Raw genomic sequence first — 26,663 nt, forward strand, 5'->3', positions numbered from 1 at the left:
AACTGAAAAGATAGCCATTCACTTTTGGTAATGTCAACACTTGTTAATTTTGCCATCACATTCTTCTTTATCGCAAAATTTTAATTAAAAAGCTGCAAAACATGTTGGTATTACACCAAGCTGCTTCTTTAATTGGTGAAAAATGTGCTTTTTTCAAATGGTAGTTGGTGCATGGTTGTTGTAGGGCTTGTTTATGCTGCCTTTGTGTACATAAATAGGGAGATTCATGTCAAATGTTGTCTAATGTTATTGCCTAATTACTTCAAAGTAGGCTTTATACTGCCATAGTTATAAAGCAAATATATCCGCTAGTGGGCAGAGTCTAGAGTTAACTTCCAAGTCATGACATCAATTTCAAAAGTAATACATATTAGCAAACATACAGATGGTGGAGGTTATCAAGATAATGCATATTCTAAAAAAGAAACAAAAAAAGGCAGTCTAAAAGGGGACGGAGGTCATTGTGGCCATTAAATGTATCATAACTTCTACTTTGCATTTCCTCTGGTTACATGTGAGCTGCAGCCCTGCTGCCGCGATTACCAGTACAGATATGTTAGCTTTGTTCAGGTATTCATAGGTTCTATGGAAGAGTACCAGACTAGGTGCAAAATGAACAGAGGATGGATAGAAAGCCCAGTCCACATGGACAGCATCAATTAGCACATAGACTTTTAGTATGCTATCTTGCTAATCTTGATGTTTTCACAGGACCATCTTTTCATTAATAACTTTAAAATGATTTCCATAAAAACCGTTTTGATTAGCAAGCTCATTGGCTTTATGTGATTTACTTATTTATACAGTGTTAGCATCTTAGCTTAGATTGCTTTAGAATGGTTTGCTAGAGCCTCACAATGCTACATGTTCTTGAATTATCACCGCTTTGTAGAGGCAGCTACAACCTAGTTAAACATAAGCATCCCAAGTCAAGACGACTGTCACATCAACTTTTCAACGTCTGACAAATTAATGGCAACTAATGTGTACAAAAATGTTCCTACCCATTCCTGGTGTTAACTAATTAGCATTTACACACAGGCAGTGTTAATGCTAACCAATTAGCATCAGTACCAACACTAGTTGACGCTAGTCATCACGGAGAATGCCTTTTAGCCTTATTTTTTATTGATATCATTGGTATGCATACTTTTAACTTGATTTTAATTTTGTTCAGCACTTTGGCCAGCAGAAGTTGTGTTAAATGTGCTAAATAAAATTTGAATTGAATTGAATTAATCCAACAATCAAATGGATTATTATAATTTATTAACTGCTGAACTAGGTTATTGTGTGTGTGTGGGTGTGTGTTAGGAATTTGGGCGTCTAAGTCTGACAGTAAATCTTAAAAACACAGTGTAGAAAGGTGCATGTGGACCAGCACATTTAGCCCATCAACATTGAAATCTTCCCATTGCAGTTTAAACCAGACGTTACTAAACTAACTTAAACCAATGACTGTTATCCTCAACAAATAATCTGTTCAACCAAGCTTTTTGGCTTCCAGTCACTTACAGTAGTACGGGCTCAGATAAATCTTAATTTATTTAGTTGTTTTTTTTTTTTTTTTAACTCATTTTTTGCCTCAAAAGTGTTACTGTGGACAGTCACAGCGAACAGAGAGAGTTGTTTCATACTGCAGGCTGAACAGCAGACAAGTATCTCCACTCTAATAACAATTACATGAAGTGGTGTGTTAAATGAGGTGGCCCACGGTTCAGCGGCTTGGGCTAATCACTGCATTCTGCTCGCTAAAATACAGTGATAATAAAGGGTGGATTTAGCTGTCGCCATAAACATAGTTTGAACCCGGCACATACTGTACATGTAGTACAGGTCTGTACTGTGAATGGAAAAAGACAAAAAAAAAAAAAAAAAGAACATTTTTAACGCAGATTTTCAGGAAAAGCGATACACATCTGTCTCATGTCTCCTTTCCTTCACAAAATGTGGAGGTGAGGGAGCCGCCTGCCTGTGTTCTCAGAGATGGAAGCCGGCCGGCGTTGAGGTGATATATCAACAGCGGCTCTTGCTCTCTTTTATGGCCCTCTCCATCATCACATAGACGTAGTAAATCCTTCCTCAAAGTGACATGCAGCTGCTTACATGTGGCTCTTATCTACTGATTTCACAACCGGCCCTGATTCACCCGAGGTAACAGTTCCCATACCGAGGAGGCTCTAAAAGCAGACCTGGGGTCAGTGTGAGGTGTAGAAAGCATGCTGGATGTGTGTGTTGGGTGTACTGCTGAACATTTGCACGTGTTGCTGGGATGTAATGTGAAGTAAATTTCTGTGTTAGGGTGAGCTTGGTTTGGTTTATTTTTTTTGTTTTTGTTGTTTTTAATCGGACTGATTTGGTTTGGTCTCCAACAGATTTTTACTGCTTTCTTTGGATTTTTTTCTTGAGCGTTGTCAGCTGTCTGTAAAATAAACCAGCTGTCATTTGGTTTTTTTCTTGTTAGGAAAACATGAGATGTGCAGGAACTGAATCAAACATGTGCAAACAAACTGGATTTCTGTGTATAAGGCTAAACATAAGCTTCTACACTTCAATTTTATTAGACATTTAAAAAAAAGGTTTGGTATGACCGCCTTTATTCTTCAACATAGCCAGGACCTTCTTTGAAATATTTCCTTGTTACTTCTTGAATCGGTTTTCCTCTTGAAGAACTTTCCAGTCTCTTCTTTGGATGTTGGCTACTTTTTGTCCAGATGATCCCACACCGCTTTAATGATGTTTAAGTCTGAGTTCTGGGGAGGAATCATCACTCCATAAGACCCGTTTCAGTTCAGCTCTTCTGTCGTTACACACACCTTCACCTTTTCTCCGGTTCCTTTCCTTAAGAGTTGCTTCTTGAGATCCACCCTTCCATGGCGACCATTTCTGATGAGGCTTTACATGAATCAACTGGTCCAGATGGATCTCCCAGTTCCCCTCTCGAGATGTCTTTTTAATCTGTTGAGGATATCACTTTCAGATGCTCATCCTCTGCTGTAGATAGTGCCAGATACTTTTCTGGCCTTCCACATGTCTGATTTCCTTAAAGGGTTTAAAGACAGCATGCCAAAACGCCACGTTTTCAGCTGAAAGCCCACCTTGTTGGGGAAAAGTTAGTTTATATTTTGTACAGTTATGCAACTAAATAGACAACAGAAATGGGAATAAATGTATGTTACTTTGCAGAAATCTGCTAGAAACGAAGCACTAAAAGAAATAAAACTGCTTCCTTGCTTAATTGTTTATTATGTGTTGACCCAACAGTGGTTAATCCTCGGTCCAAAGAAAACCTTGACCTTTAGGAATTCTGGAGAACATTTTCTCAAAACTGCGTTGAGATTAAGAGAAAGTCAGGTGCACTGGAAACAAAATGTGATGAAATGATGGGAATACACCTAAATCCTTCCAGATTTGACAGAAAGAACAAACTGTAAGGTGGAGAGCAGTAGCTGCTAAAAGGTTTGTCTTTCTTCTATGACACAAATTCACCTTTATAAACTTTGACCCCCTGCTGCCTCTGTGTGCATTAGTATCAGCAGGTACATATTCACATGCGCTTGAAAATTTGGTGCACATCTTACCCCTATTTATGCTTTGTAGCAGTTGGAAACCATTTTATATGCATTGAAATTTGCCCACTGGAGATCCCAAAAGATGGGCCATTACCTCAGAGTGGGTGCCTCTGACTGTGCTGAATATCTGAATGGGGAACATGGCCTCGGCGGGCGCTGACACTGGAATGCTGCAGCGGGTGTGAATATGAAATACAGACTCTTAAGGTGGAGCATGCGAAACTGAGCCTGGGACTTCTGAAGGCGGTGCGTGTGAATCCGAGCCGGAGCCCTCTTAAGGCGGTATGCACAGATCTGAGATGGCCTCTGGTTTGCAGGCTGATGGACGAGACTCTGACAGACATTCTGTTTCGAGGGGGCGGGTGGGGACCCTTGGGGGCAGATTGAGTGGACCAGGTGGTACGGCTCGGTGCTGGCATGCAGGGCACTCGCTTGCTGCTTCTATGTTTAGCCTTTACATGATGTTACATGTGCTGTTTTTTCTGGGCCTGCTGTGGGATGTAAAGTGGAGAGAGCTTTGCTTCCTAAGTAGCCCCCGCCTGCCATCCTGTACATGTTAAACCTTTTTTATTAGTTTTTACAACGTTATTATCACATGCAGCGATCATTACACCCCTACACTGTTAAACATTTCAAACTTTTAGTTAGGAATAAAATAGAAATGTGGTAGATGAAGCTTTCTAAGTGGAAGTCCTGAAGGGATGAGCAGATTTTTGTATTCGCCCCCTCATTGAACCATTGTGGATCAGAAAATTAGACTGTTCATCAGTTTTCTCGTATGAATTTGTCTAAGAGCCCATTTCTGCTTCCTTACATTTGTAAATGAGGACGTCCGTTTTAAACTTTGTCATGTCACCACTCTCATACTTCCATGAGTCTTTTACATTGCCAAAGTTGTTGAGTGAGTTCATCCACTAGTAGGCAGTGTTGGGTTTAGAGTTCACTACCACATTCTGACTGGTTAATAACGATAACGCAAAGTTGTTTACAAACCTCCAAAAACACCAGAAGAAGCAGAGGAAAAAAAAAAAAAAACTACAAAGCTTTTTTGTTTTTTTTTTGTTCTCAACTTCTTCTGGTGTTTTTGCTCTGTTTTCTGTGTCCGGTTGCAGATAGCAGCGATGATCCTTCTTCTGTTTTTTTTTATCCAGCATCTTGACAGCAGAGTGATGGCCTGGCTGCCGTGTTGTGCTGAACACATTTACTCTTCCAACAGGAGCCGTGGAAAATAAGGCTCCCCTTGGTTCCGAAGCTTTATTCTTTATTTTATTTCTTTCATAAGTCTGTTATTTCAGCTTATAATTGCTGGACCAGACCGGAAAAAAACAGATGATAAAGAGAAAGGATGAGATAAAGCGAGAGAGGAAAATAAACAGCGTTGATCCTTTAAAACGGAGTAAATTACGTTCGCAGTCTGACAAGAGACCGATGACGTTGTTTGTTCGTCTTCTGCATCTAAAGTTTAGTTAAATTATATGTTTATGTGGAACAAGTCTCTCTTGAAACTGAAACTTGGTTGAATTAACTGAATGAAGAAAAAGTGAAATTAGTAAGTAAATAAGGAAAATGTCTTTTTTTTTTTTTTTAATGTTGTCATTATCTGTTTATTGTACAACAACACTCCGTCAGTGAAATAAATATATACAGATATATGGATTTTGTAAAGTATATTTAATCAAGATTTAGATATTTTTACTGTCTTGTAGTTTTTTCATATTTTAATTTAATTTTCTTGAATTATTATTGTGATTTACATTTAAAAAAAAAAAAAAAAAAAAAAAAAAACGAATAAATTTGAAGAAATCATGACTAAAATCATCAGAAAATGATGCAAAAATACTTAAGGAACGGCCACGTCTTCATATATTTCCCTAGATCTGCAAGTCTTGTAGATAATAAGAACATAAAGCTGAAAGAGGCGTCATTCCACTGAAAAACAGAAAAAAGCCTTTTCCCTGAGAGCTGCGTCTCTGCATGATTGGACAACCACCAGAATTCTTGTCTCAAGCTCGTCTTGTTGAAGAGGTCGTTCAGGGATGAGAACTGGAGACGCTTCGGGCCTCTGCAACCCGTTGAGACGCTGGATGTGAAACTGGGCCAAACAAATAAAGTCAGAAAGAAGCATGCTCACACAGGACCTCCTAGCTAGCATACGGGACCTGTGGGAGTGTTAAATCAGGGATGTGCTCCTCGCCCGGTTCCCTCGTTCACATCGCTGAAGTTTTTCTCACATCGTTTTGGCTCCTTCTTTCACTACTCAATCTTTCACTCTGACACTTCTGCTTTCTGTCTCTCTCTCTCTTTGCTATCAGACCTCAAACACAATCCTCTCTCACCCTTTTGTCCTCTCACACACACACTTTTGCTTCTCTTCTCAGAACCTTGAACACATTTTTTCCAAGCCGGAGTTTTTAGCATTTCACCATTTCCCCACAGAACGGCTATTACTCAAACAAGTCAGCCCCGCCGCACTTTGATGTGTGTGAGACCTCACTGGTGGATAAGTGTCGGTGTGTGTGCGTCTGTTTGCAGGCAGTCATGGCAGTGTGTGTGTGTGTGTGTGTGTGTGTGTGTGTGTGTGTGTGTGTGTGTGTGTGTGTGTGTGGAGACTTTGCAGGATTGTCATGGGCGGGTGATTGAGTCCAGACGTTGTGGGTTCCTCTCTCTGCCACCCCCCCCCATTCCCTGGTTTGTGGGTTCAGAGTGTGTTGGGCCTGGGGGCGGGCGGGGCCGTGGCTCCCTGGGGTGCAGTAAAGTGATAGGGCTGTGCAGGGGGGCGAGGATCACTCCTGGGGAGGGGGGTCAGAGGGCAGAGTCTCGGCTCTGCAGAGCGAGGATCAGGTCCATGTTAGTCAAACACGCTTCAGGTGGAGCCTTCCTGCAGAAGTCACTGCTGCTTATGCCGGCTCACATCTGGGTTTCTGTGTGTGTGTGTGTGTGTGTGTGTGTGTGTGTGTGTGTGTGTGTGTGTGTGTGTGTGTGTGTGTGTGTGTGTGTGTGTTAGTGTGTCACTGCAGACCTCCTTGTATTTCTTATGTGGCTTAAGTATATTTTTGTTTTTTCTGTCTTGAATACTGCTAATAAATAGCTTAATTTCCCCACGGGCTTTCTCTGCTTGTGCAGCTTTAGATAAATAAGTAAAAATGGATATTTGATGTAAAAGATTTCTTAAAAACAACTAAGATGTAACAAGATGGGATATTTCTGACTTTATAAATGTTTCACCTGGGCTTATTTATGGAAATTTAAGATAATTTGGCCTGTAGTTATTTAGTTTTTTTTTTTTCTAAGTCTTTGTTAAATAGGCACAAGTTCAAAGATGCAGATTTTTGTCTTTTCTTACTAGCTTCATTTTATTTTGAAAATATAAAAAAATTCTTAACGTCTTCTGGTGGTATTGTTCTGTTTTCTGTTGTTTTTGAAGAAGCACAACCAAAGAATCTCCTCTCTAAATTAAATAAATCCAGGCTCTTATGTGCCCCCATGCTAACACAAACACTGGCTTTTTAGCTTTTGTTGATAAATTATTCAATAGATTTCTTCATTTTTGGCATAAAGAGCAAAATTTTCTAAATTGTGGCTTCATCTGACTACATGACATGTGTCCACTATCTTTTTGTCCATTTGTGATGAGCTTGACTCCATTCAGAAGAAGAGCTGAAATGTAGCGTAATACATTTTCAGGTTACATTTGCAGATGCAGTGGTGTACCATGTCAAATAAAAATGGTTTCCTAAGGTACTGCTGAGCCCATATGACTAAAATGACTCCTGCACCACCGCATGACAGTGCAAAGTTCACAACCACACAACAAAGTTGTCCATTTTTGGCCTTCATGCTCATTTCATCAAACTCCATAAATCTTAATACACTGCAAAATGCCGATATACCATATTTCTTCATTTCATTTTCAAAATATCAATTATTTTTCACCAACTAATTAATTATTATCAGACTGATTGTGGCTCAAAGTGGAGGATTACACCTTTTGTTTGCCAAAGATTAAGCTTTTTGCACGTACTTTTATAGCCAATGTTGGCACCCTTACCTTTCTCAAGCTATTTTGCTTATTGTAAAAATTTCAAACTCTTACTAATATTGTCTGCAAACTAAAATTTGTTTTAGGTGTTGCTCTCATTTTCATATTTGTTCAATTTTTCCAAATACAACATTAGTCTAAGAGACAACTTGTATCTGTTAAATAAAGGTAGAAAGGATTTTTTTTTTTTTTTTTTTTTTTTAAATTTAAGGTTAATTGTACTTATAAAAGTTTCAGGTTGTTTTTTTTTTTTTTGTGTTTGTTTTTTTTTTGGAAACAATGTTTGCAATTAGATTGCCATATAAGACATGAAACTGATTAAATCAAAGCCCACGAAGGGGGCGTAACACACATGCAGCTCACTGATTACATATCACTAACTTGTCTAAAATGTTACTAACATTACAGCTCTGTTCATCTTTTTTTGCTTGTTTAGAATTCAACGACTGAATATTAACATAAGAAAAGAAATGAAAAAAGTGCAAAAGTCAATTGTATTTTTGAGGTGATTTATGTTGTTGCAGTTAAATTTGAGGAAAGCTTACAAGATTACAGAGACAAATAATATCTAAATACCTTATTGATGCCATAATGTGTAATCAGTGTTCATATTCCGGGATGGAAAAGTCTGACCATGTTCGGTTCAGAGCCGACTATCAAGCAGGCAAAATCTAATTTGCAGACAAAAAACCCACAAATTAATCAAATGTGACACATTTCACGGGAGTTGAGCTTTTTTAAAGACTTCTTAAACTTCTTAAAGCTTCATCCCTCATCAGCTTCTAAGATGGACGACGGTGGGGTCAGACTATCACCTGGACTCAGACACTGACCAAACACACTGGCTGAATAATTGGTTGTCACTAACCCTTGACCTTAGCTCAGAGTCTAAGGTGTCGGATCGATATCGACCGGGTGGGGTGAGCAGCTCGTCTGATGAGAGAAACCCTTGAATGGATGCTTTATCACCCTTACAATCATGGTCATGCATTCATGGTTTATATCTGCGGAACGGAGGTTTATAGCATCTGCAGGTTTTTCCTCATTCGGCTTCCAGCAGATGCTGATGGGAGCAACGTACGAAGGCGAGGTTGTTGTGTCATACAGTCCATGCATGCCACATGTTCGACAAAGAGCCCAAATTGTATGGTTGGAGCATTTTTATTGTCGTAAAGTGGTGTCATGACAACCTTAACAAGCGTCTTTACTGTGGGGGTTGGGTTATGAGTCGCTCTGTCGGGCCCTTGGGGGTTTTACGCTGACTCAATGATGAAGCCCTGCTGTGTGTGTTCATGTGAGTGTTGATTGACACCAACCTTATCCTGCTGTTGCTGCTTTGACCTGCTTGACTCCAGAATAGTGCTGTCAGTAATTAACCTGCTTCATCCATGTACGAAAGGAGAAGCACTCGTCTCAGTCAGTTTGTGCGCCATCAGAAACATTCGTCTGAAAGGGTCATGTCACTCAAATCAAGTCCCTCCTGGCCTGATCCCCTGCTGTTTTAGGTTTTCATTTGTAAAAATGCACACAGAAATAGATATTTATACAAATGTGGAATAATCCTCATTATTTTTACACTGCAAGAATGAATCTTTTTTTAATTATTAGAATTAGTGAACTTCTGCATTGTTTTAGGTCAGGATCATTATTAACTAGGGCTGTGACGATATGCTTTTGTCCCGATTCGATCCCGATTTTTTTTGGTGCTGATTCAATTTAAATTGTGATTTAAATTGCAATTCTTCAATATTGATGATTTTTGTAGATTAAAAAGATTTTTTTAATAGAACTTCTTTATGCTAGTAATTTTTCTTTATTTCAGTTAGAAGAAAACAACACAGTATAGCCAAATCATCATTCTGCTGCTATAATGCCCTAGAAGAGAGTTAAAAGATCAATAAAAACAATAAAAATGACAAAAATTTTACAGTGGATTCATTTTATTTAATTGAGGAAAAAATAGTTTTTTTAACAAAAAAAAAAAAATTAATTTTAAAATTGTGAAACAAAAAAATCCAGATTTTGGATTTTTCGTTTCGATTTTCCCACTCCTATTATATCCACACAGTGGCCACTTTAAGAGGGATTACACTCCTTTGTCCTTCAGAACTGCCTTCTTTCTTAGTGTCATAGATCCACTTCGATGTTGGAAACATTCCTCAGACATTTTTCTCCACGTTGACATGAAGCATCTCACAGTTCCACCTCATCACGGTGAGAATCTCCCGTTCCACCACGTCCCAAAGCTGCTCTGCTGGATGGAGATCTGGTGACTGTGGAGCCGTTGGAGGACAGTGAACTAATCATCATGGTGGAGATGATGTGAGCTTTGTGACATGGTGCATCATCCTGCTGGAAGTTTCCATCAGAAGATGCTACACTGTGCTCAGAAAGGGATGGACATGGTCAGCAGCAGGACTCAGGTAGGCTGTGCTGGTTAAACCAGGTCATGTTGGTACTAAGGGGACCAAAGTGGGACAAGAATATATCTCCCACACTATTACACCACTAGTATCCCAAAGCATTGATAAGAATAGATTCATGTTTTCTCTTAATTCTGATCCTACCATGCAAATGTGGAGCTGAGATGGAGACTCATCAAACCAGACATGTTTTCATCTTCTCTTGTCCAGTTTTGGAGATCCTGTGTGAGTTGTATTGATTTCTAACACCAATAAGGCATTTTAGCCCAGATAACTGCTCTGGATATTTTCTCTTCTTCAGATTCCTTCTCTGTGTGTGAAAATCCCAGACCCAGACCTAAAACCATACCAAGTCCAAAGTCACGTAAATCTCCTTTCTTCCTTATCCTCATGCTTGGTTTGAACTTCTTAAACATTTCTACGTGCCGAAATGCTTCGAGTCGCTGTTATGTGACTGCTGATTGCTGTCTGTGCCAACAAATAGTTAAACAGGTGTTCAGTGGTTAATAAGTTCTGCTAGCTCATCAAAGTCTGGAACAACACTATCTCAGTCCAAAATCCCCACATTCTGGTGCTACTTCAACTGCAGTTTTCCTTTAGCATCTCTTATCATTGCACAGAGAGCTTCCTCCGTCCTCACTGCTGTTTCTTAGAGAAACAAAACCACATCAAAGCAGGGGGCTCATTCGAAGGTAAAGAACGAAGTGCTCCTGCATCTGTTGACATGTTCATCATTGTGCTCTTAAACCCTGCAGGATGTCTGCAGCAGAAGAGGTCAAGTTTGACAGGATAGAGATTTTAACAAACACAGTATTAGCTGCATTGTAGCAACTGCAGGCCTGATGTATTCACACACGCTACAATAGGATGTGTTGTCGGAGGTTTGCTTTCCGCCGTCTGCGTGTCGGTCTCTACAGCTGCTGTGAAGGGACAAGTTAGTGATTGGCACAATCAAGACCACCAGGATCTATCTTCCTGCCTCTTTCCTGCCTCTTGCCCCCTCGGTTGTGTTTTTAACTCTCTGAGGTGCCTTCCCACAAGCAGCAACGTGTTTTTAATCGGAGGCCAATTATTCACTTCCCCTGCTTTTCTTCCCAGCAAGAAAGAGGAAAAAAAAATCAGAAGCAACTTTCTGTAGTTTAGGCTCTACTTTCCTCATTTCTCTGCTGTCAGCACCCAGCCGGACCAAGCCCTCTGGCAGACACATTATGCATTTAAATACATTCTGTGTGTATGATTGTGTGTCTGCGGACAGATGTGTGTATATAATTAGTGAGCTAAGTAGCAATGGCTTTAACTTCCCAGCAGTAGAGAGCTATGAATGATGGGACAGGTGGAGGAACGTTGATGGAGACCTCCCAACCCTAAGGGCAGAAGGGTGGACAGACCTCCATCTGGTGGCATCGTCTCATGATCAGTGTCTGATCATTCGTTTTATGGCCCCTTAAATAGCTCCCCCTAGAGGCGGTGATTGGGAGCTATGTGTTCTCATTGTGTGCCGTTCCGGTTTTTTTGGAACTAAATTAAAGGACTTGATATAGAAGCAGCATGAGGTTTGCAGTTTGTGGTTTGTGTGTTTTCATCTTCCAGTTCAGTCATTATATGTGCATATGTGTTTGAGGACAGAAGCGTTGTGTGTTACTGTGTCTCAAAAGCATCTCTTTTCTCTTTGTGGAATAACCCTGGGAAGCTGTCCCCCATCTGACCTGGCTGTGTTCATGAAGAAAACAACGGGAGGGCTTTATCTTCTTCTCTGCCTCCTTCATACCTACTTCTGCCCTCTTGTTTTCTCTGCATTCTTCTCCTAACTTTTATTGTGGCTCATCTTTGCATTTCTTATCCACCTTTCTTATTTTATTCAGTATTTTCTTTTCAATTTAGTTTTTTTTTTTTTAGTTGCTTTTTGTTTTTGTCTTTTTAAACTCCTCCCTGTCTTGTCTTCTCTCTTCTGTTTCTGTGCACCTGATTCTCCTTGCTTTACATTGTACTAATTAGAATTTATTTGAGTATCTCTTCATTTAAAAGAGTATCTCTTTTAAATTACACAAAATTAAGCTAAAAAAAATTAAAACTGAGGTTTTAAACATTTATGTTGTGTCTGTCTGACATTTCAGTCTCCACAAGCTAAGTAAAGACAAGCTAATTTTGTTTAAGCTGTTCTATGAGCTATTTGTTCTTGTTAAGTTGAAAAGAGAAAAGAAAAAGCTCCTTCGGGTGTTTTCACTCTTTTGGTTTTGTAAAGTACCTCTGAGTAGTCAGTGACTTATCTGCATTAGTTAGATGTTAGTCGGAATGAGGCTAACTAGCTAGCTCGGCTAAAAGCTGCTCAGAACAACTTCTGATAAAAGCTATTTTCTCTATTTAAAACTACTTGAATCTCATCAATAAACATTGAACTGTGACTTCAGGCAGGGATCATGATGTAGAGATAAGCTCTTGGTTATACATTTCATATGAAAAACTTGGTGCCGGTTGTGCACAGTTTTTGTACAATCACAAATAATCACCAACTCTGTTGTACCTGGTTAAAAAAATATTTTACCAAAATAAATAAAGTGCATCTAAATGATGGGTAAAAATCCAAAAGGACTTTTTTTTTTTTTGTTTGTTTGTTTGTTTTGTTTTTTTAAAGGGGAAAATGTGCTTTTAGCTAGCCTCATAAGAATTACTCCAGGGAGCCTTTTAACAGCTGAGAATTAGCCCTTTGGCTAAATCTGGCATATTTTGAGGTGTTCTTTTGTTTTTAATATGCTCTGTAACTGTCAGATAAAATAAATACTAAATAAATAAACAAAAAATAGACACACTGAGTGTTCATTCTTTTCTACTGCATGTAGGACACTGCCTACATGCAGTCTTGTATGTTAAATATTTCCTGACCGCAGACATGTTTATAATCTAAAACAATTCTTCGAAAGCACATCAAGGTGCAGCTGGTATATAATTGATTGCCATTAATCAGAAATTGCCTTGATCAAGACACCTTCTGCTCTGGTCTTTTTTCCTTTTGTTTTCTGTACCATAAGGTTATGTTTTTAGTTTCCCCACATTTCTTTCTTTTGTTGTACTTTACCCTCTTACTTATTTCTTTTAGTTCGTGTCTTGACTCATTTGCTCTTGTTGCTCCTCCTCGGTTTCAGTCTTGCACAACTGTTTATTCATTTCCCTTGTTTTTAGAAGGAGTCAAGCCATTTCTTTTCTCTCTGTTCGGGGGTTTGCTAAGATGAAGAAACTACAGTAATGTGTTTTTTAATTCCTTGGTTTTTAAGAAGTGCTTGGTTGTTTCACATTTTAGAAATTTAACTTTAAATAAAAATGATCTGGAAGTTCTTTATGATAAATGGTGGTAAATTTGAAAGTGCTTGTAAAGATTTCTTGATTTAAAGTGACTCTTTAAACTGGCCAAGTATTAAATTTGAAATATATATTTGCAACAAATGTATCCTAATGGCATGTGTGTGCATATATTTTTCCAGTTTTATTCATCACAATAAATTAGAAAGCAAACACATAAAGAACTCAGTTTTCCCCCAGTATGTAATTCCTGGCATCCCGGAGAGGTTTGGAAATGTTATCCAAGCCCTCATGTTAGGAGATAAAACACTTTATTTATGGTGCAACAGTTTTTCAAGAGTTTCCTTCAACATTTCCTGGAAAGAACTTTTATAATTTGGCACGAAACAGACAGTAAATAAAGATATTTTAGTTAGGAGTGAGTTGATCATAGATGGATTTGTTAATGGCTTAACAAATAAGTAGAACATAAAAACCCAGACAAATATTTTTCAGCTTTGCTCCCGGGTCCTGTTTCCCGCTCTTTCCTGGCTCTGCCATTCCTTACCTGTGCCAGACCACCGAGTGACACAAATACAACAGATGGGGCTAAAGAAAGCAAACAAATGGGGGGAGCCGGCTGGAAAGAGGGATTATCCCTCGATGTGTGCTTTGTTAAGAGCTCTGGTTACTGATTCATTGATTAGTCCCTCTAACTGGCTGTGAGTAATTCATTCAATCAGGGGATCATTAATCCCCAGAACAAATGAATTTAGGATTTAGGTTCTTTTATTTAGTTAACAGCTCATTATGACACATTCATAACCGATACTGAACCGTTGAACCATGCTTCTTCTTTCTTTCATGATCGTTTTCTTTGCTTCCTGCTATCAAAACCCCTAAAGCCTCGATCAGCTTTCTCCACCTCCTGCTGCTCAGAAGAACAGAAAAGGGCTAACACAAATATTGAAATGGCTTCGATCAGTTCTGCGAAGACGTAATGGTTCTCTAAATCGCCTATAACAACAAAGCCATTTGGAAAAACAGATGAATAAATCTTCCCTGGTAATGAAAGTGAAGAAAGCGCAGTGTTGAAAATTGCTAATACTTTGTTGGAGGCTTAAATCTGGACAAATAAATCAACGTTTCATGCTCAGAGTGCAGTGGTGACGGATATCCTCATGGTGAGATACATAGTAGAGATCACATCAGAGGAAAAACAGCAGGAGAAAGTTTTTGCTTAAAAGATGAAACCAGAGGGCAGAGTATAGTAATGTCATGTGTTTCTTTACATCTTGACTCAGGCTGTGGGTTTATAGCTCTGTTTCTTTTCAATATTTCACTTGTGCCACTCAAAAATCTCCTTACAGCCTCCATCTGGCAAACATCTGGCTCATCTCTTGGCGCTTTTCTGACTCTTGCTCTGCATCATATTGTCTTTTGCCATAAACACCTACGGTCCATTCAGTCTCTGGAGCACATGTTTGGGCAGTTCTAACCCTGCAATCCAATTCAATAGCTCAAATTCTACCCATAAAACTGGAGAGAAAAGGAACACAATGAAGGCAAAAACAATAAAATCAATAACCCAAGCTATAGGGATGGATGTTCTAGAGCCTTTAGGAAATCAGGGGCCTCAGGGTGCAGCATCTTCAGTGTGTAGCCCTACGACACAGCATTTACGTCACTCAAAGTAATCCCTGCTGCTTCTGTAGACTTTGTTTCTACCAATAGGTGCAATTTGGGATGGTTATGGTGTGGAATGGGATGGTCAACTGTAACGTTGTTGCATTCCTAGCCAACCCTAACTTTTCCTGAATATGCCAATGAAAAGATCAGTGTGTCAAGCTCCACCCTTTTTTGGTTTGATTGTTACTCCAATGAAAAGATTCCAAAAAAGTAGGATAGGTTAGGTGGGATATTAGGGTACCCTTATGTGGAAACGCAAAATAATGCGTCCTGACCAGGCCATTTGGTGAAGAGAGGCCTAAGCAATCTTGTGCCTACAATCTAAATCCACTGTGAAAAGATAAAAGTGAAGCAGATCAACACCACTCATTGACCACTACATTTTAACCAAGCTGCAGTTGTGTGAGGGGATTTTACATCTTCCTTCATCTTTACCCATATCTAAGGGGTCCAACAACCCCATATGAAGGTGGCTGGGGAAAGTTTGGATAGTCCTTTTTTTTTTCTTGGCACTTCACATCCCACCTCACCTCTCCTTGTTATTACCATTCCCTTTTGATATCACTAGTTTTTTACTGCCAGCATTCCATATCTCCTATGATATTTTCTGCAGTATCCAAAAGTAAATTGTATTGATCTGTTATGGCTGCAGAGGTGGGTGAGATTCAGACAGTAGTACCAATATGAGCTGAAGTTAAAATGAAGCTTCAGCAGCATTTAGAAAGTGTAAGACCTAAGAGCTTTGTTCATCCTGTTTTGTTTCTTTTTTTGAGCTTTTATCTTTGATGAAAGGACGCAGAAGACGAACAGAAGGCTAATCCATCTTGGGCCTTTAGCCATTTTTTCTTGTAATTTCTCTCAAGAATAGTTCTCCATGCCTTTTGAAGGACTCTTGAAATCCCTGCTTTGGATGGTGGATGGCTTTTTGTTTTATTTTATGTCAAGATGATCTCATCTGCTTCAGTAATGTGGAGGTCTGGGCTCTTGGGATTATTCTTTACTCCATAAGACCTGTTGCTCAGTTCTTGTTTCTTTTGACTTACCTCTGCCTTTCTTCCTGTTTCCCTTCCATATGTCTGGTTTCTTGTTACCCACCTTTAGGTCTTGACTTTACTTAGTTTTATTATTTGTTTTTTTTTACTTCATTTTTTCTGTTTCCCTCATTTATTTTAAGAATAGACATGTCATGTTTTTGGACATATTTACCATGAAATGGTAACAAATGTTGTTTTTGCTCTTAACAAAGCACCCAAAAGATACCCATAAAATTGGTTCTGGGATAAATGATCTGTTATGTGTGGAAACAACAATCCTTCAAGCCTGTTCTGTGCTTGAAAGATTTACAGGCCCTGTGGTTGTTGGTTCAAAACACAAATAAGCACATTTCTCTAAAAATGGTCAGAAAAGGACTAAGTGGAAAAAAAAGAAAAACAAAACAACTTAAATCTCCACAAACCCTGCAGAGTAAACAATTTAGACTTTGATTGTATTGATTTTCTTACACTGACACATTGTTAAAATTATGACCACGTGCATTTATTTCCAATTTAGGTGCAGAAGTGAAATCAAAGCAGTCACTGGAGACTCATTTTGAGATACTTGTTAGTGCTTGTTTACACTGCTCCCACTCTAAACACAAAATGGATATTTCTCAGAACAAATATCCTCCTTGAACCATTTCTCGTCTTTCCATCACAAAGGCATTAGTTACAGACTGTTCTTAATCCTTACTAATCTTAGCTCTTACTCCTGGGGCAAGTTTGATTGACGGCAATTGACACTTACAAAGCCGAAGCTGGCATTCACTGCTTTGTAAAGACACAGGAAGACAAAGCAGGCTACGCCACAGTGCTTCTGACTGAGGACATGATACTGTGGAGCCGACTGACCACTGGTAGTCATAATATCAGTAAACTATCCTGAAACTGAGGCGAAAGGAAGTCATGCTGTGCCTGCCTGGAGCCAAAGTGCTCAGCTGGTGCTGGAGGGGCAACAAACTACAGGAGAAAGCAAGTGCTTTGGTTTCACTTTTTACCAGGCTATAATTAGAGAATGAAACAGATTGAAATATAACTGAATGCCACAAGACACCCTCACACACCCTGCTTTCATGCAGTCACACACATCCGTTCATTTGTGGTTCTAGCAAACCCAGTAGGATGGCTTCTAATCCTGCAGCACATTTACAATCTGTGTAACGACAACCCGATACCCCCAGCAGGCCACGGCGATCACACACTCCCCCATATGCTACTCATGCCTTCTGAACATGTACATGTTTGCTGCATCCCTGTCTCAACTTGGCTTGAGATCAGCTGATTGTTACTCCCTTTGTCTTATGGAACGGCAGCAGTTTGCCTCACTGGCCACAGATCTGCAAACACGCCAAGAGAAAAGTGAGGGTAGTAAGCCTCCCGTGGTGTTCAAGACTTCACTGGTATCAGATCATCGGCCTGCTGCATGCTCAAGCACAGTCTCTTTCCCAGTCAATGAACTGAGGTGGGGTATTGAAGACATCCGCAGTATGTCAGTGATACTGGACCACAGGCCATTAGCAGCTACAGAGACACAACCAGCTGGCTGTCCATGCCTAATCTGTCTCCGTTTAAAGCTTCAGAAATGCAACCTTATACACCGCCTAAGGGAATATGCCTTTCCAATCACTTCTTGGGAATGAATGGCCAACATGTCTTGTAGTTGCACTTCTTTCCCCTGTCTCCTGTCCACTCAGTTTACAGCAAAAACCAGGCAAAGAAACTCAGGGCTGTATTGAGGTGAAGCTTGAGAGCAGGCCTCATTTTCCCAGACTTGCAGATTCCACAAGGGGCTCTTACATCAAGCTGTCATATGTGGCTAATGAAAATCTCATTCTACAACAGGATCCTCTTAAAGCTGCTAAAGGCACATGCTAACCAGGGGATTAGCCCTGTAACGGAGGGGGACTTTAATTTTCAACACCAGCATAAGTCATTGCTGCTGAGCACCAACATTGATATATGGCTTATGACTTACTTGTGTGCGTTATGAGAGGTTTCTGCTGGGGTGGACAACTGGGTTGCAAGGGGACTCGGTTAAATCTCATAAAGGGCTCCGGATGATTGTGGCTGACATGATGAGAGCAACCAGAGCAGTTGGTTGCATCTCTTGTGGTTTGACCTAATTTTTCAAGGATCCATTTCCTTTTGTCCTCTGTGTACTTGCAAAGCTACTTTAAGTATTGTTTCTTGTCATCTGGTTTTGGATAATTTAGAAATTATGTATAAATATACCGTATTTATAATTCTACTCTCCTCTCTGCCCTTCAGATTTTACCGGGGTGATTACCACATCGACGTCTGCATCAACGACTACCTGGACGTCTACTGTCCGCACTACGCCAGCCCGGTCTCTGACGATCGGGCCGAACGTTACGTCCTCTATATGGTCAACTATGACGGCTACAGCTCCTGCGACCCCACCGCCAAGGGCTTCAAACGCTGGGAGTGCAACAGGCCTCTGTCACCAAACGGACCGCTGAAGTTCTCTGAGAAGTTCCAGCTCTTCACTCCCTTCTCTTTAGGCTTTGAATTCCGCTCCGGCAGAGAGTATTATTATATCTGTGAGTATGCACTGACTTCCCCTTTTTTGCGGTCACATTTCTAAAGTTGAATTCCAAAAAGGCTAAAAAAAAAAACTTAGACACACTGTCAACACAATCTTTACATTTTAAGTGTTCACAACACAAACTCAACGTTACTTCAGATGATTGAGCTAAATGACACCTTGGAATAATGCTGCAACAACATTCAAATCTTGTTTTGCAAGACCTTGCAATGATGGCCAAAACCAAAACACAAGCCAGAAGGGGTAAAACATATCAACTGGTGAGGTCTCGCCTGAAGTGTCTTTTGTTGCTGACTGGTTGAGCTCAGCTTTCTCCTCCTCGTGAGAAGACTCGGCAAAACAAGCAGCTGGGAAAGTCGTGTTTTCATAAATGAAATGCCCTGCAGGGGCAGAAGAGATGGACTAAATAAGACACAGTGGTAGATTTGAGGTATTTAGCTGACACTTGAGGTCAGGCAAGAACTTCAAGGGTATTAACAGGAACCAGTAATAAGGAGTGGAAGAGTCTGTGGAAAGCCAGTAGTGTTTTGGCACCACAACAAAGACGAGAATAAAGATAACAAACTCAACAGAGAATGAGTATATGAGTTTTTCTCAATACACCCCCTGCTGTGCTGGTAGAACTTCCTAGCATTGCTTCCAGACTCAGAGAGGTATTAAGTAAGTTTCTGGCTAATCTGATCAGTCTTTGGTTACAGTGCTGCTTTATTATTTTCTCTTTAAACAACCTTTAATGTCAGTAGGACGTATCTGAAATATGACTGTCACATCTTAGCTAAGATCATTTAAAGACCTACATTGTGCAAGGTTAACGTAACCCTCATCTATCTTTTTGTTCAAGTGTTTTTAAACTATAACCCATCAGTTTATATTTCTGTTGGATGTCTCTGCTCAACTCGTAAGCATGAAGCGCAACTGCTTTGTTTAGGACACTGTGATCTACTAACAGCCGTGCCAGAAAATAGTTGATGTTGGAGAAAGTTGTTGGAAGAGATGAAAAGTCATTGCATTCTTAATTGAGCTTTGTTCTTTTGGCTCTGAGTTGTGTGTGAAAGTAAGGTTCTTGGAGACTTTGTTGGTGAAGAAGAAATGCAGAGGGGCAGTCCATATGGCTTTGAGCAGTTTCAGGCCATATGAGCTGTCTCTTGCTGACTCAGATTCATGACTCATTATGTGAGATTCGTGTTTTGTCTTTTTTCCGAGGACAAGCCTTGGCATGGGTTGAAAAAACAAATGACAAAAACCCCTACAGGAAATTACAAAGGCCTTACAGTCAGAACATTTGTTGTGTAGTCAGGAAAGATGGGTGCTGTGAAGCAGTAAAGCTTCTTTTCTGTCATTTTATTGTATAATTATCATCATAATAATTATATAACTATCTTATCTCTGTTGATTTCTTGAGATAAAGGACTTTTTCAAAACCTTTCTCGGTTTTAAAATATTTACAACTTACAGTAAAACAAAGACATTTTTTGTAGTCAGTTTAGGAATGACCAGAATGATACATGATTACTGATCAATTACAACAATTTCCAATTAAATTAGGTTCTAAACCCTAATTTTGTGGCTAGCCTTGAGCATTTCTTAATCTCAACAAAGGAAACTCTTTATCATGTGATAAACAATTAAAGTGGGTGGTTATTTTGAGAAATCCCAGATTTCTGAAGATAATTGGAAAAGTTCATTTGTCATTAAATGAAGATGAGTTTTGTGATCTTGAAATCATGGAATAAATAAGTAATGATTTTAAAAGGATCAAAAATAAATATTGTAAGTCGTGGTCGCTCTTAGCTTCCATTGATTACAGTTTATATAGACCCAGAAGTAAAAGCTAGCAGATTTACAGAAACATAATACTTTTTGTTTTTACAGCTAGGAGCAAAAGTTCAGGGTAAAAACAACATTCTCAGGATAAGAGCAATATTAGCTTTTATTTGGAGTCATGTGCTAAGACTCTCCTTTAACCATGATTTTAGGGTTTTCTATCCTAGTTATCATTCTTTAATAAGTAATTGCTAACTTGCTATTTAGCATCAGAAAAGTATGGTATAATAATTTTTTTGCAGATGTTTCACCAGTAAATTTGTTACTTAAAGGAAGCTGAGGACATTAACAGAAATGTTGCTTTCTGCACAGACAAAAACTAAAGTAAAAGCACATAAAGCATTAAAAAAAAGCTAGCTAGCTAAAATTAGCTAAAGAAGCTAACACATTCCACAAAGCTAAGCACTGATTCTGTATTGTTTATTTTTTCCTGGAAATTTATGGTTAAGAGCAATATTTCTTGTGTTTGAGTTAATTCATTCATTTTAAATAAAAAAAAAATATATATATATACAAGACTTTCAGGTGCTCATTGTTATTGGTTTTTAATGAAATAGGTTACATTAGCATATGTTTAGCAAGACGGAAATACTTAAAAGCTTGCGTGCCCAGGTTACTAATTTGGATTTTTTTTAAACAAGACTATGAAATTGTATTTAAACATGTTTTTCAAGATAATGAATAATAATGTCCAATAATAAAAAATAATCTTGTATATTTCCATGAGTTAAATAAGTTTTAAAGGCTTTAAGTTTAAACAAATCTACATTTAAAATAAATGAAAAGGGAAAAAACATAAAAAGAAAACTGAATAATAGAAAAAAAAGATTTTAAAAAAATCAGTTTAGTGTGAAATATGAAACATGTTTTCTGCATAAATCCTTGCTTTGCTGTGGTGGAGTAAAATATGCTGTGTTAGTTTCTGGTATCATACTAAGCATGTAACTCCACCAAAGTTCAACAACAGATGACAGTGAATTCCATTCAGTACATATAATTTGGCTCGAATCTATGAAGCGGACATGTAAATGACATATTGAAGGGGTTTCATGTCTGAATGTCTCAATGAAGACAGACAGCCTTTTGTCCTCCTCTGTGGTGATCATCATTTGCCCCAGGCATGGAGTAAAGGGGCCTCATTCACATCAAATGGATGACACCTGTGTGCTTGTCTGTTTGGCAGACGGACAAACACCTAAGGAAAAGCTGCCCTAGTGTGGGATCAGTATTTCACCCGGTCCCAAAAGGTCAAAGGTCACCTTGATGACGACAGGGTCTGTGCTATGAGCTGCTCCTGGCCTCATGTTTTTCTAATAGAGCCGCAGTAGAGCAGGGGAAGCCTGATCCTAATCTCAGAGGATAGAAATCCAATTTTCAGAGGAGACAGTTGAGAGTCTGGCTCTCCCTGTGTGAGAAAGATGACTGTCTCCCTGCAAAGCCCTCGTGCTTCAAACGCCGGGATCCCGCTCCGTGCAGACAGGGCAGATCTGCATCGATAATGACACAAACTCTGGCAGCACAGTGCCCCATCAGTTCCCCTTTAGCGTCTCACAGCTGAGGCCAAGACAGTAGGCTTTGTTCGCTGAGACAACTCGATCGTCACAAGAAAAACATCTGATCCAGCAGTATTAATATCAGGATCTGTCTAATTCACTTCACAGTTGCACCAGAGCCTGGCCCCACATGGTATGTGCACTATGTGCTGTACCGTGTGTTCACAAATGCCTCAGCACTTGACCATACGTGTAAAATGTGTGAGCGGGGTGTTTGCTGTCGTTCCGTCATCATGGCGAGGCAGCATCCGGATGACCTGACTAACTCTGCGGTCTAGAGTTGCAGGCAGAGCTGGGGTTACAGCGCCGGCAAAAGCACGGCTGCGTTGCTCGAGGACAGAAAAGCCAGACTGACCTCGGTGGCAGACATGACAGAAAGGAGGTGAGACAGTTGGGTGGCTGTGTGTTGGAATCTGTGAAGCGATGGTGGCTCAGGAGATGGAGAGTGAAGGGTGAGAAAGTGAGATGAGAAAAAACAAGTGTGACAAAATGTCAGCAAGAGATGAAGCAGAGAAACATTGGAAAACAAGATTCTATGAAGCTTCTCCTTTAAATTGAAACAGTGCATTAAATTAATGCACAAAGTTGAAAATAATACTCAGAATTTGAACCAATTAGCTTGCCGCCATGATTTGAACTCTCAATTTTATCGCATCAGTTCATATAGTCAACAAGTTATTCATAAAGATAATGAGAACAGCTTGTTTGTCACAGAGATGTCAGCGTGTTATCATTTGAATCGGCCACATATGTTGCACATGGCATCGGTGTCTGAGCTGAATTAATTGGCACTAAGTGGGAAGTCTGTGTACTGTTGCTATGGTTACATGCAATTTAATGTATTGCTTGGTCTCTCTGAAAAAACACATAAATAGTCCTTGAAAAGGCAGATATATCGCAGTTCCTTTTTTCTTCTCAGGTCATCCTGTGACTAATATGCAGAAAATCAACAGTCATTCGTCAAGTCAAGATTCAGCCTCCATCCTCTTCGATTGGGAAGATTTGCTGCTTTGCTGTCTTACATATCATTGCATATGAAGTGTATTTAGGGATTTGGCTGCTGGTCCAATCAAAACAGCAGCTTGAAGAAGTCAACACATATTTCCTGACTAAGAAACTCATCATTTTCATCGGAAAGTTATCAAGAGAGAAGTTCAAAAGGATACGTCTTGGCTGCAGCCCGGTTCCAAATGATTTATGAGATTTGTTGGCTATTTTGAAAGGAAAGTTGAGCAAATTTCTTTTTTCTTCCTCTTGAGGGGATGTACAAGAGTGCAGAAATGCACTCTGTATGTGGATGGGACTGATAAGACGAGAGGAAATCTTATGGAGAGAAAATCAACCATCACTGTGTGTGTATTTGTAACGCATAGTTTGCAAACTGTGAAAACTAGTTTGTGTAACTTTGGGAACTTCTGTGTGTAAGACATGGTTTGTAAACCATTTAATTCATTTTGTGCGTAATTTTAAGATTTTTTAAAAAATGCAGAAACTTCAATATTTTATGCACAATTTTTTTTTTTTTACCTTCCACCTCACAAATCGAATATTTTGCTGTTAAAAAAGGATCCCATGCAGACGAATCATTAAATACTTGTGCAAGAATTGCCTTGTACGCACACACAAAAACTCTATTAATCAACCTCAGTCGATATTAAATCATTTTTCCATCCATAAAATCTCCACAAAAAGGGCATGAGACACAGAGAAAAAGAAGAAACTGTAGTTCAGCTCAGTTGTGTTCCAGCCACTGTCGGGGTGTGAGGTAAGTAACTTGATACCCACTGACACAGACAGAAGCAGCGTGATTGACAACATTTCTTTAGTTTGTTTCCTCTTACAGCCGCTTCACTTCCAATATGCCTCTCGTGCAAGAGTTTAGAGATGATTTTTATCTGCTCTCACAGCCATGCGGCATCTGATAAAGTGTCTTTAGAAATGAGAGCTGGAGTCATCTGCAACAGTGGAAACAGTGACACGCTTTACTTTTATCAGGAATTTACCGCTGGGCCAGAATCCATCACACGGCGCGTCTGGGTGGCGGGCCAGCAGAGGGGTCTGCTGTGTACACGTCGTATTCACGTCTGTGCACAGATGCACATACACGGGAAAACCACAGCATACGTGCTCAATGGAGCGTTACAGATATCTAAATGTGTTTGTGCATTCAGATCAAGCACAGCTTGAGACAGTAGACAGATTGTGGGAAATGACAGAGGTCATGCTACTGAGACACGAGATGCAAAGAAAAAATCTACTGTCGGGTGAAGATAAGGCCAGACAAAACATAAAAACTCACCTGATAAAAGTTCACGTCATTAGTTACAGCTGGATACCTTTAGTATTACTTGAAAATTGACATAAAAGAAAGAAAAGTTTTTAATCTCTGCCTTTCACAATCAGGAAAGACGGGAAATGAGATTTTATAGGTGAGCATTACTGCGTGTCACACTTCTACAGAAACGACTGTCCATGGCCAAATTAGACTTGGAAATAGGAGGGTGACATTGACATGAAATATGGCAATAAAACCCTTTCACATCAAGATGAGAGGGAAGCTCAGGCTGCCAGATAAAGCTCTTTAGCCTGTTCAAAGGAAGATAAGTGTGGAATAACTCTGATGAAGAAACAATCGACCTTGTCCGATTGTTCATTTCTTCTTTTTGGCTGGTTTGGAGTTCAGGTGGATTTAGTACTTAAAAAGGTCTCTAGTAAAGTTATAAAGTGAGTGAAAATGGAAAATGAGTTTGGAGAACACAGAGAGCACCATTGTCTGTATGCTGACAAGAATCATGGGAAATGTTGCTCTTTGTTTTGTGTCTTTTTAAACGGTTGAGTTGAAATTTTAAAATGAAATTGAATGAAAAATACTTTATTACCCCTGAAAGGAAATTGTAGTTTGCTTTGTTTGATCCAGTCATATTGTTCTCACAGCTATTTGAAAAGGCCTCTGACTGAACACTCTTTCTGTGTTGTGAAGAATAATCCATTATGTTCAGCAACCTTTACAGCATTCATCTGTAGACAATCAGCTCTGGGAGCTCCAGATCAGTCTCCAGCACAGCGCTAACCTTCATCTTGATTATTGAAAAAAATATGAGAAAATCTTTATGGATAGTTTGATATCTTGTGCACAAACAAATTCTTTTACAGAGATATGTCGAAGTTGAAAATCACACCGGGACCTCCTCTTTTTAGCTTTTCACTAAAATGTTTCTAACTGCTTAAACCAGTGTTTAAACACAGTAATACAATGCAATATATGATACAATGCGATATGTTGCAATGGGATACGATGCGAAATGATGCGATACAATGCAATGCAATATGATACGATACAATACTACGCAATACAATGTGATGTGATACGATTTGATACGATGCGATTTGATACGATGAAATGCGATAAAATGCGATACAATGTGAGACGATGCAATATGATACGATGTAATGCGATGCAGTACAATGAAATGCGTTACTATGCAATATGATACGATGCTAAATGATACAAGACATTATGATGCAATACGATATGACACAGTGTGATTGATATGGTGCAATATTGTATCGTGATACGATATACTTTATTGTCCCCATAAGGACATTTCTCCAGGTTGTTTCTGCAGCGATTTCTCCGTGAAACACATAATTTGGCATTCTCTGTATTCCTTCTGTGTACTTGTTAGAACTTAGAGCTCATCCAGTCTCGTTTTGATCCTGACATTAACTTTTAAGTCCTTTTTATCTAGTATTCAGGATCAATATCAAACTTTTTATGGTATTTCTATTTGTCCAAACACCGAATACACGTGACCTGAATTGTTTTACATCACTGGTAGAAGAAACATCATGCTGTGGATTTGAATATTATCCCAGATATTATTGGCATGGACATATCTTTTTCACATTTAATCATTTAAGTTTTTTTTTTTTTTTTTTTTTTTTTTTTTTACATAACCCGTTTATGCCATTACCTTGTGAAATATTGCTGGATTCTTATAGGGTGTTTATTGTAAAACATTACAATTCAAAGCTTTCACATGAATATTTTCTTAGAATGAGAAACCTCTCACATTATATTCTCATGAGTTATTTTTTTCTTTTTGTGGGGTGACAACATTAAGCTTCTGCACAGGATGCAAAAGTTTCCACTTCATGTATTTTTCAACCTTTAACCACAAGCCTAAATTCCATGTAATATTGGAACTTACAGGTAATTTTATTGTTAAAAATAAAAGAAAAATTATGTGGTTGGAAAATGTGGTAGCTGCTCTCAGGTATCAGAAAAAGAATTAAGTGAGAAATTAGTCTGATTGGCTGCAGTGCTGATACCTGCATGCTTGACATCTTCATCTTATTATGCCATTTGATCTCTTGATTATGTCTGTTGTCAAGTTAAAAAGTTCAAGTGCAGTAATAATACTGACATTTAAACTGACATTTTCATTTGCAATGACATTTCACATTGTTACAGCGCTGTAGATTGGATCAGACGAGGTGCTTTTGACGGGTAAAATTGAAGGTGATGTGTCTCAAGTGTTTCTTGTTTAACCGTGTCACGTGTCCACAGCCTCCCTCACTGACGTCAAAGGAAGGAGGAGCTGCCTTCGTCTCAAAGTCTTCGTCAGGCCCCCAAGTGAGTCACGGATTATTGTGTCTTCCTTGTCCGGTTCTGCTGTGCTCCAAC

General features: G+C 39.2%; 1 protein-coding gene across 2 annotated transcripts in view; it reads left to right on the forward strand.

The window, feature by feature from the left end:
* LOC306768205 (ephrin-A5b-like) overlaps positions 1 to 26,663 on the forward strand; it is a 94,218-nt gene that overhangs the window by 62,398 nt on the left and 5,157 nt on the right. For both annotated transcript variants that reach the window (XM_079256450.1, XM_079256451.1), the window contains exons 2-3: positions 18,302 to 18,594; positions 26,547 to 26,612. In XM_079256450.1, coding sequence (XP_079112576.1) covers positions 18,302 to 18,594; positions 26,547 to 26,612 — 359 coding nt within the window. The remainder of the gene's footprint in view (positions 1 to 18,301; positions 18,595 to 26,546; positions 26,613 to 26,663) is intronic.

The sequence above is a fragment of the Telmatherina bonti genome (assembly GCF_933228915.1).
Source record: "Telmatherina bonti genome assembly, chromosome: 17".
In the NCBI taxonomy this organism is placed as follows: domain Eukaryota; kingdom Metazoa; phylum Chordata; class Actinopteri; order Atheriniformes; family Telmatherinidae; genus Telmatherina; species Telmatherina bonti.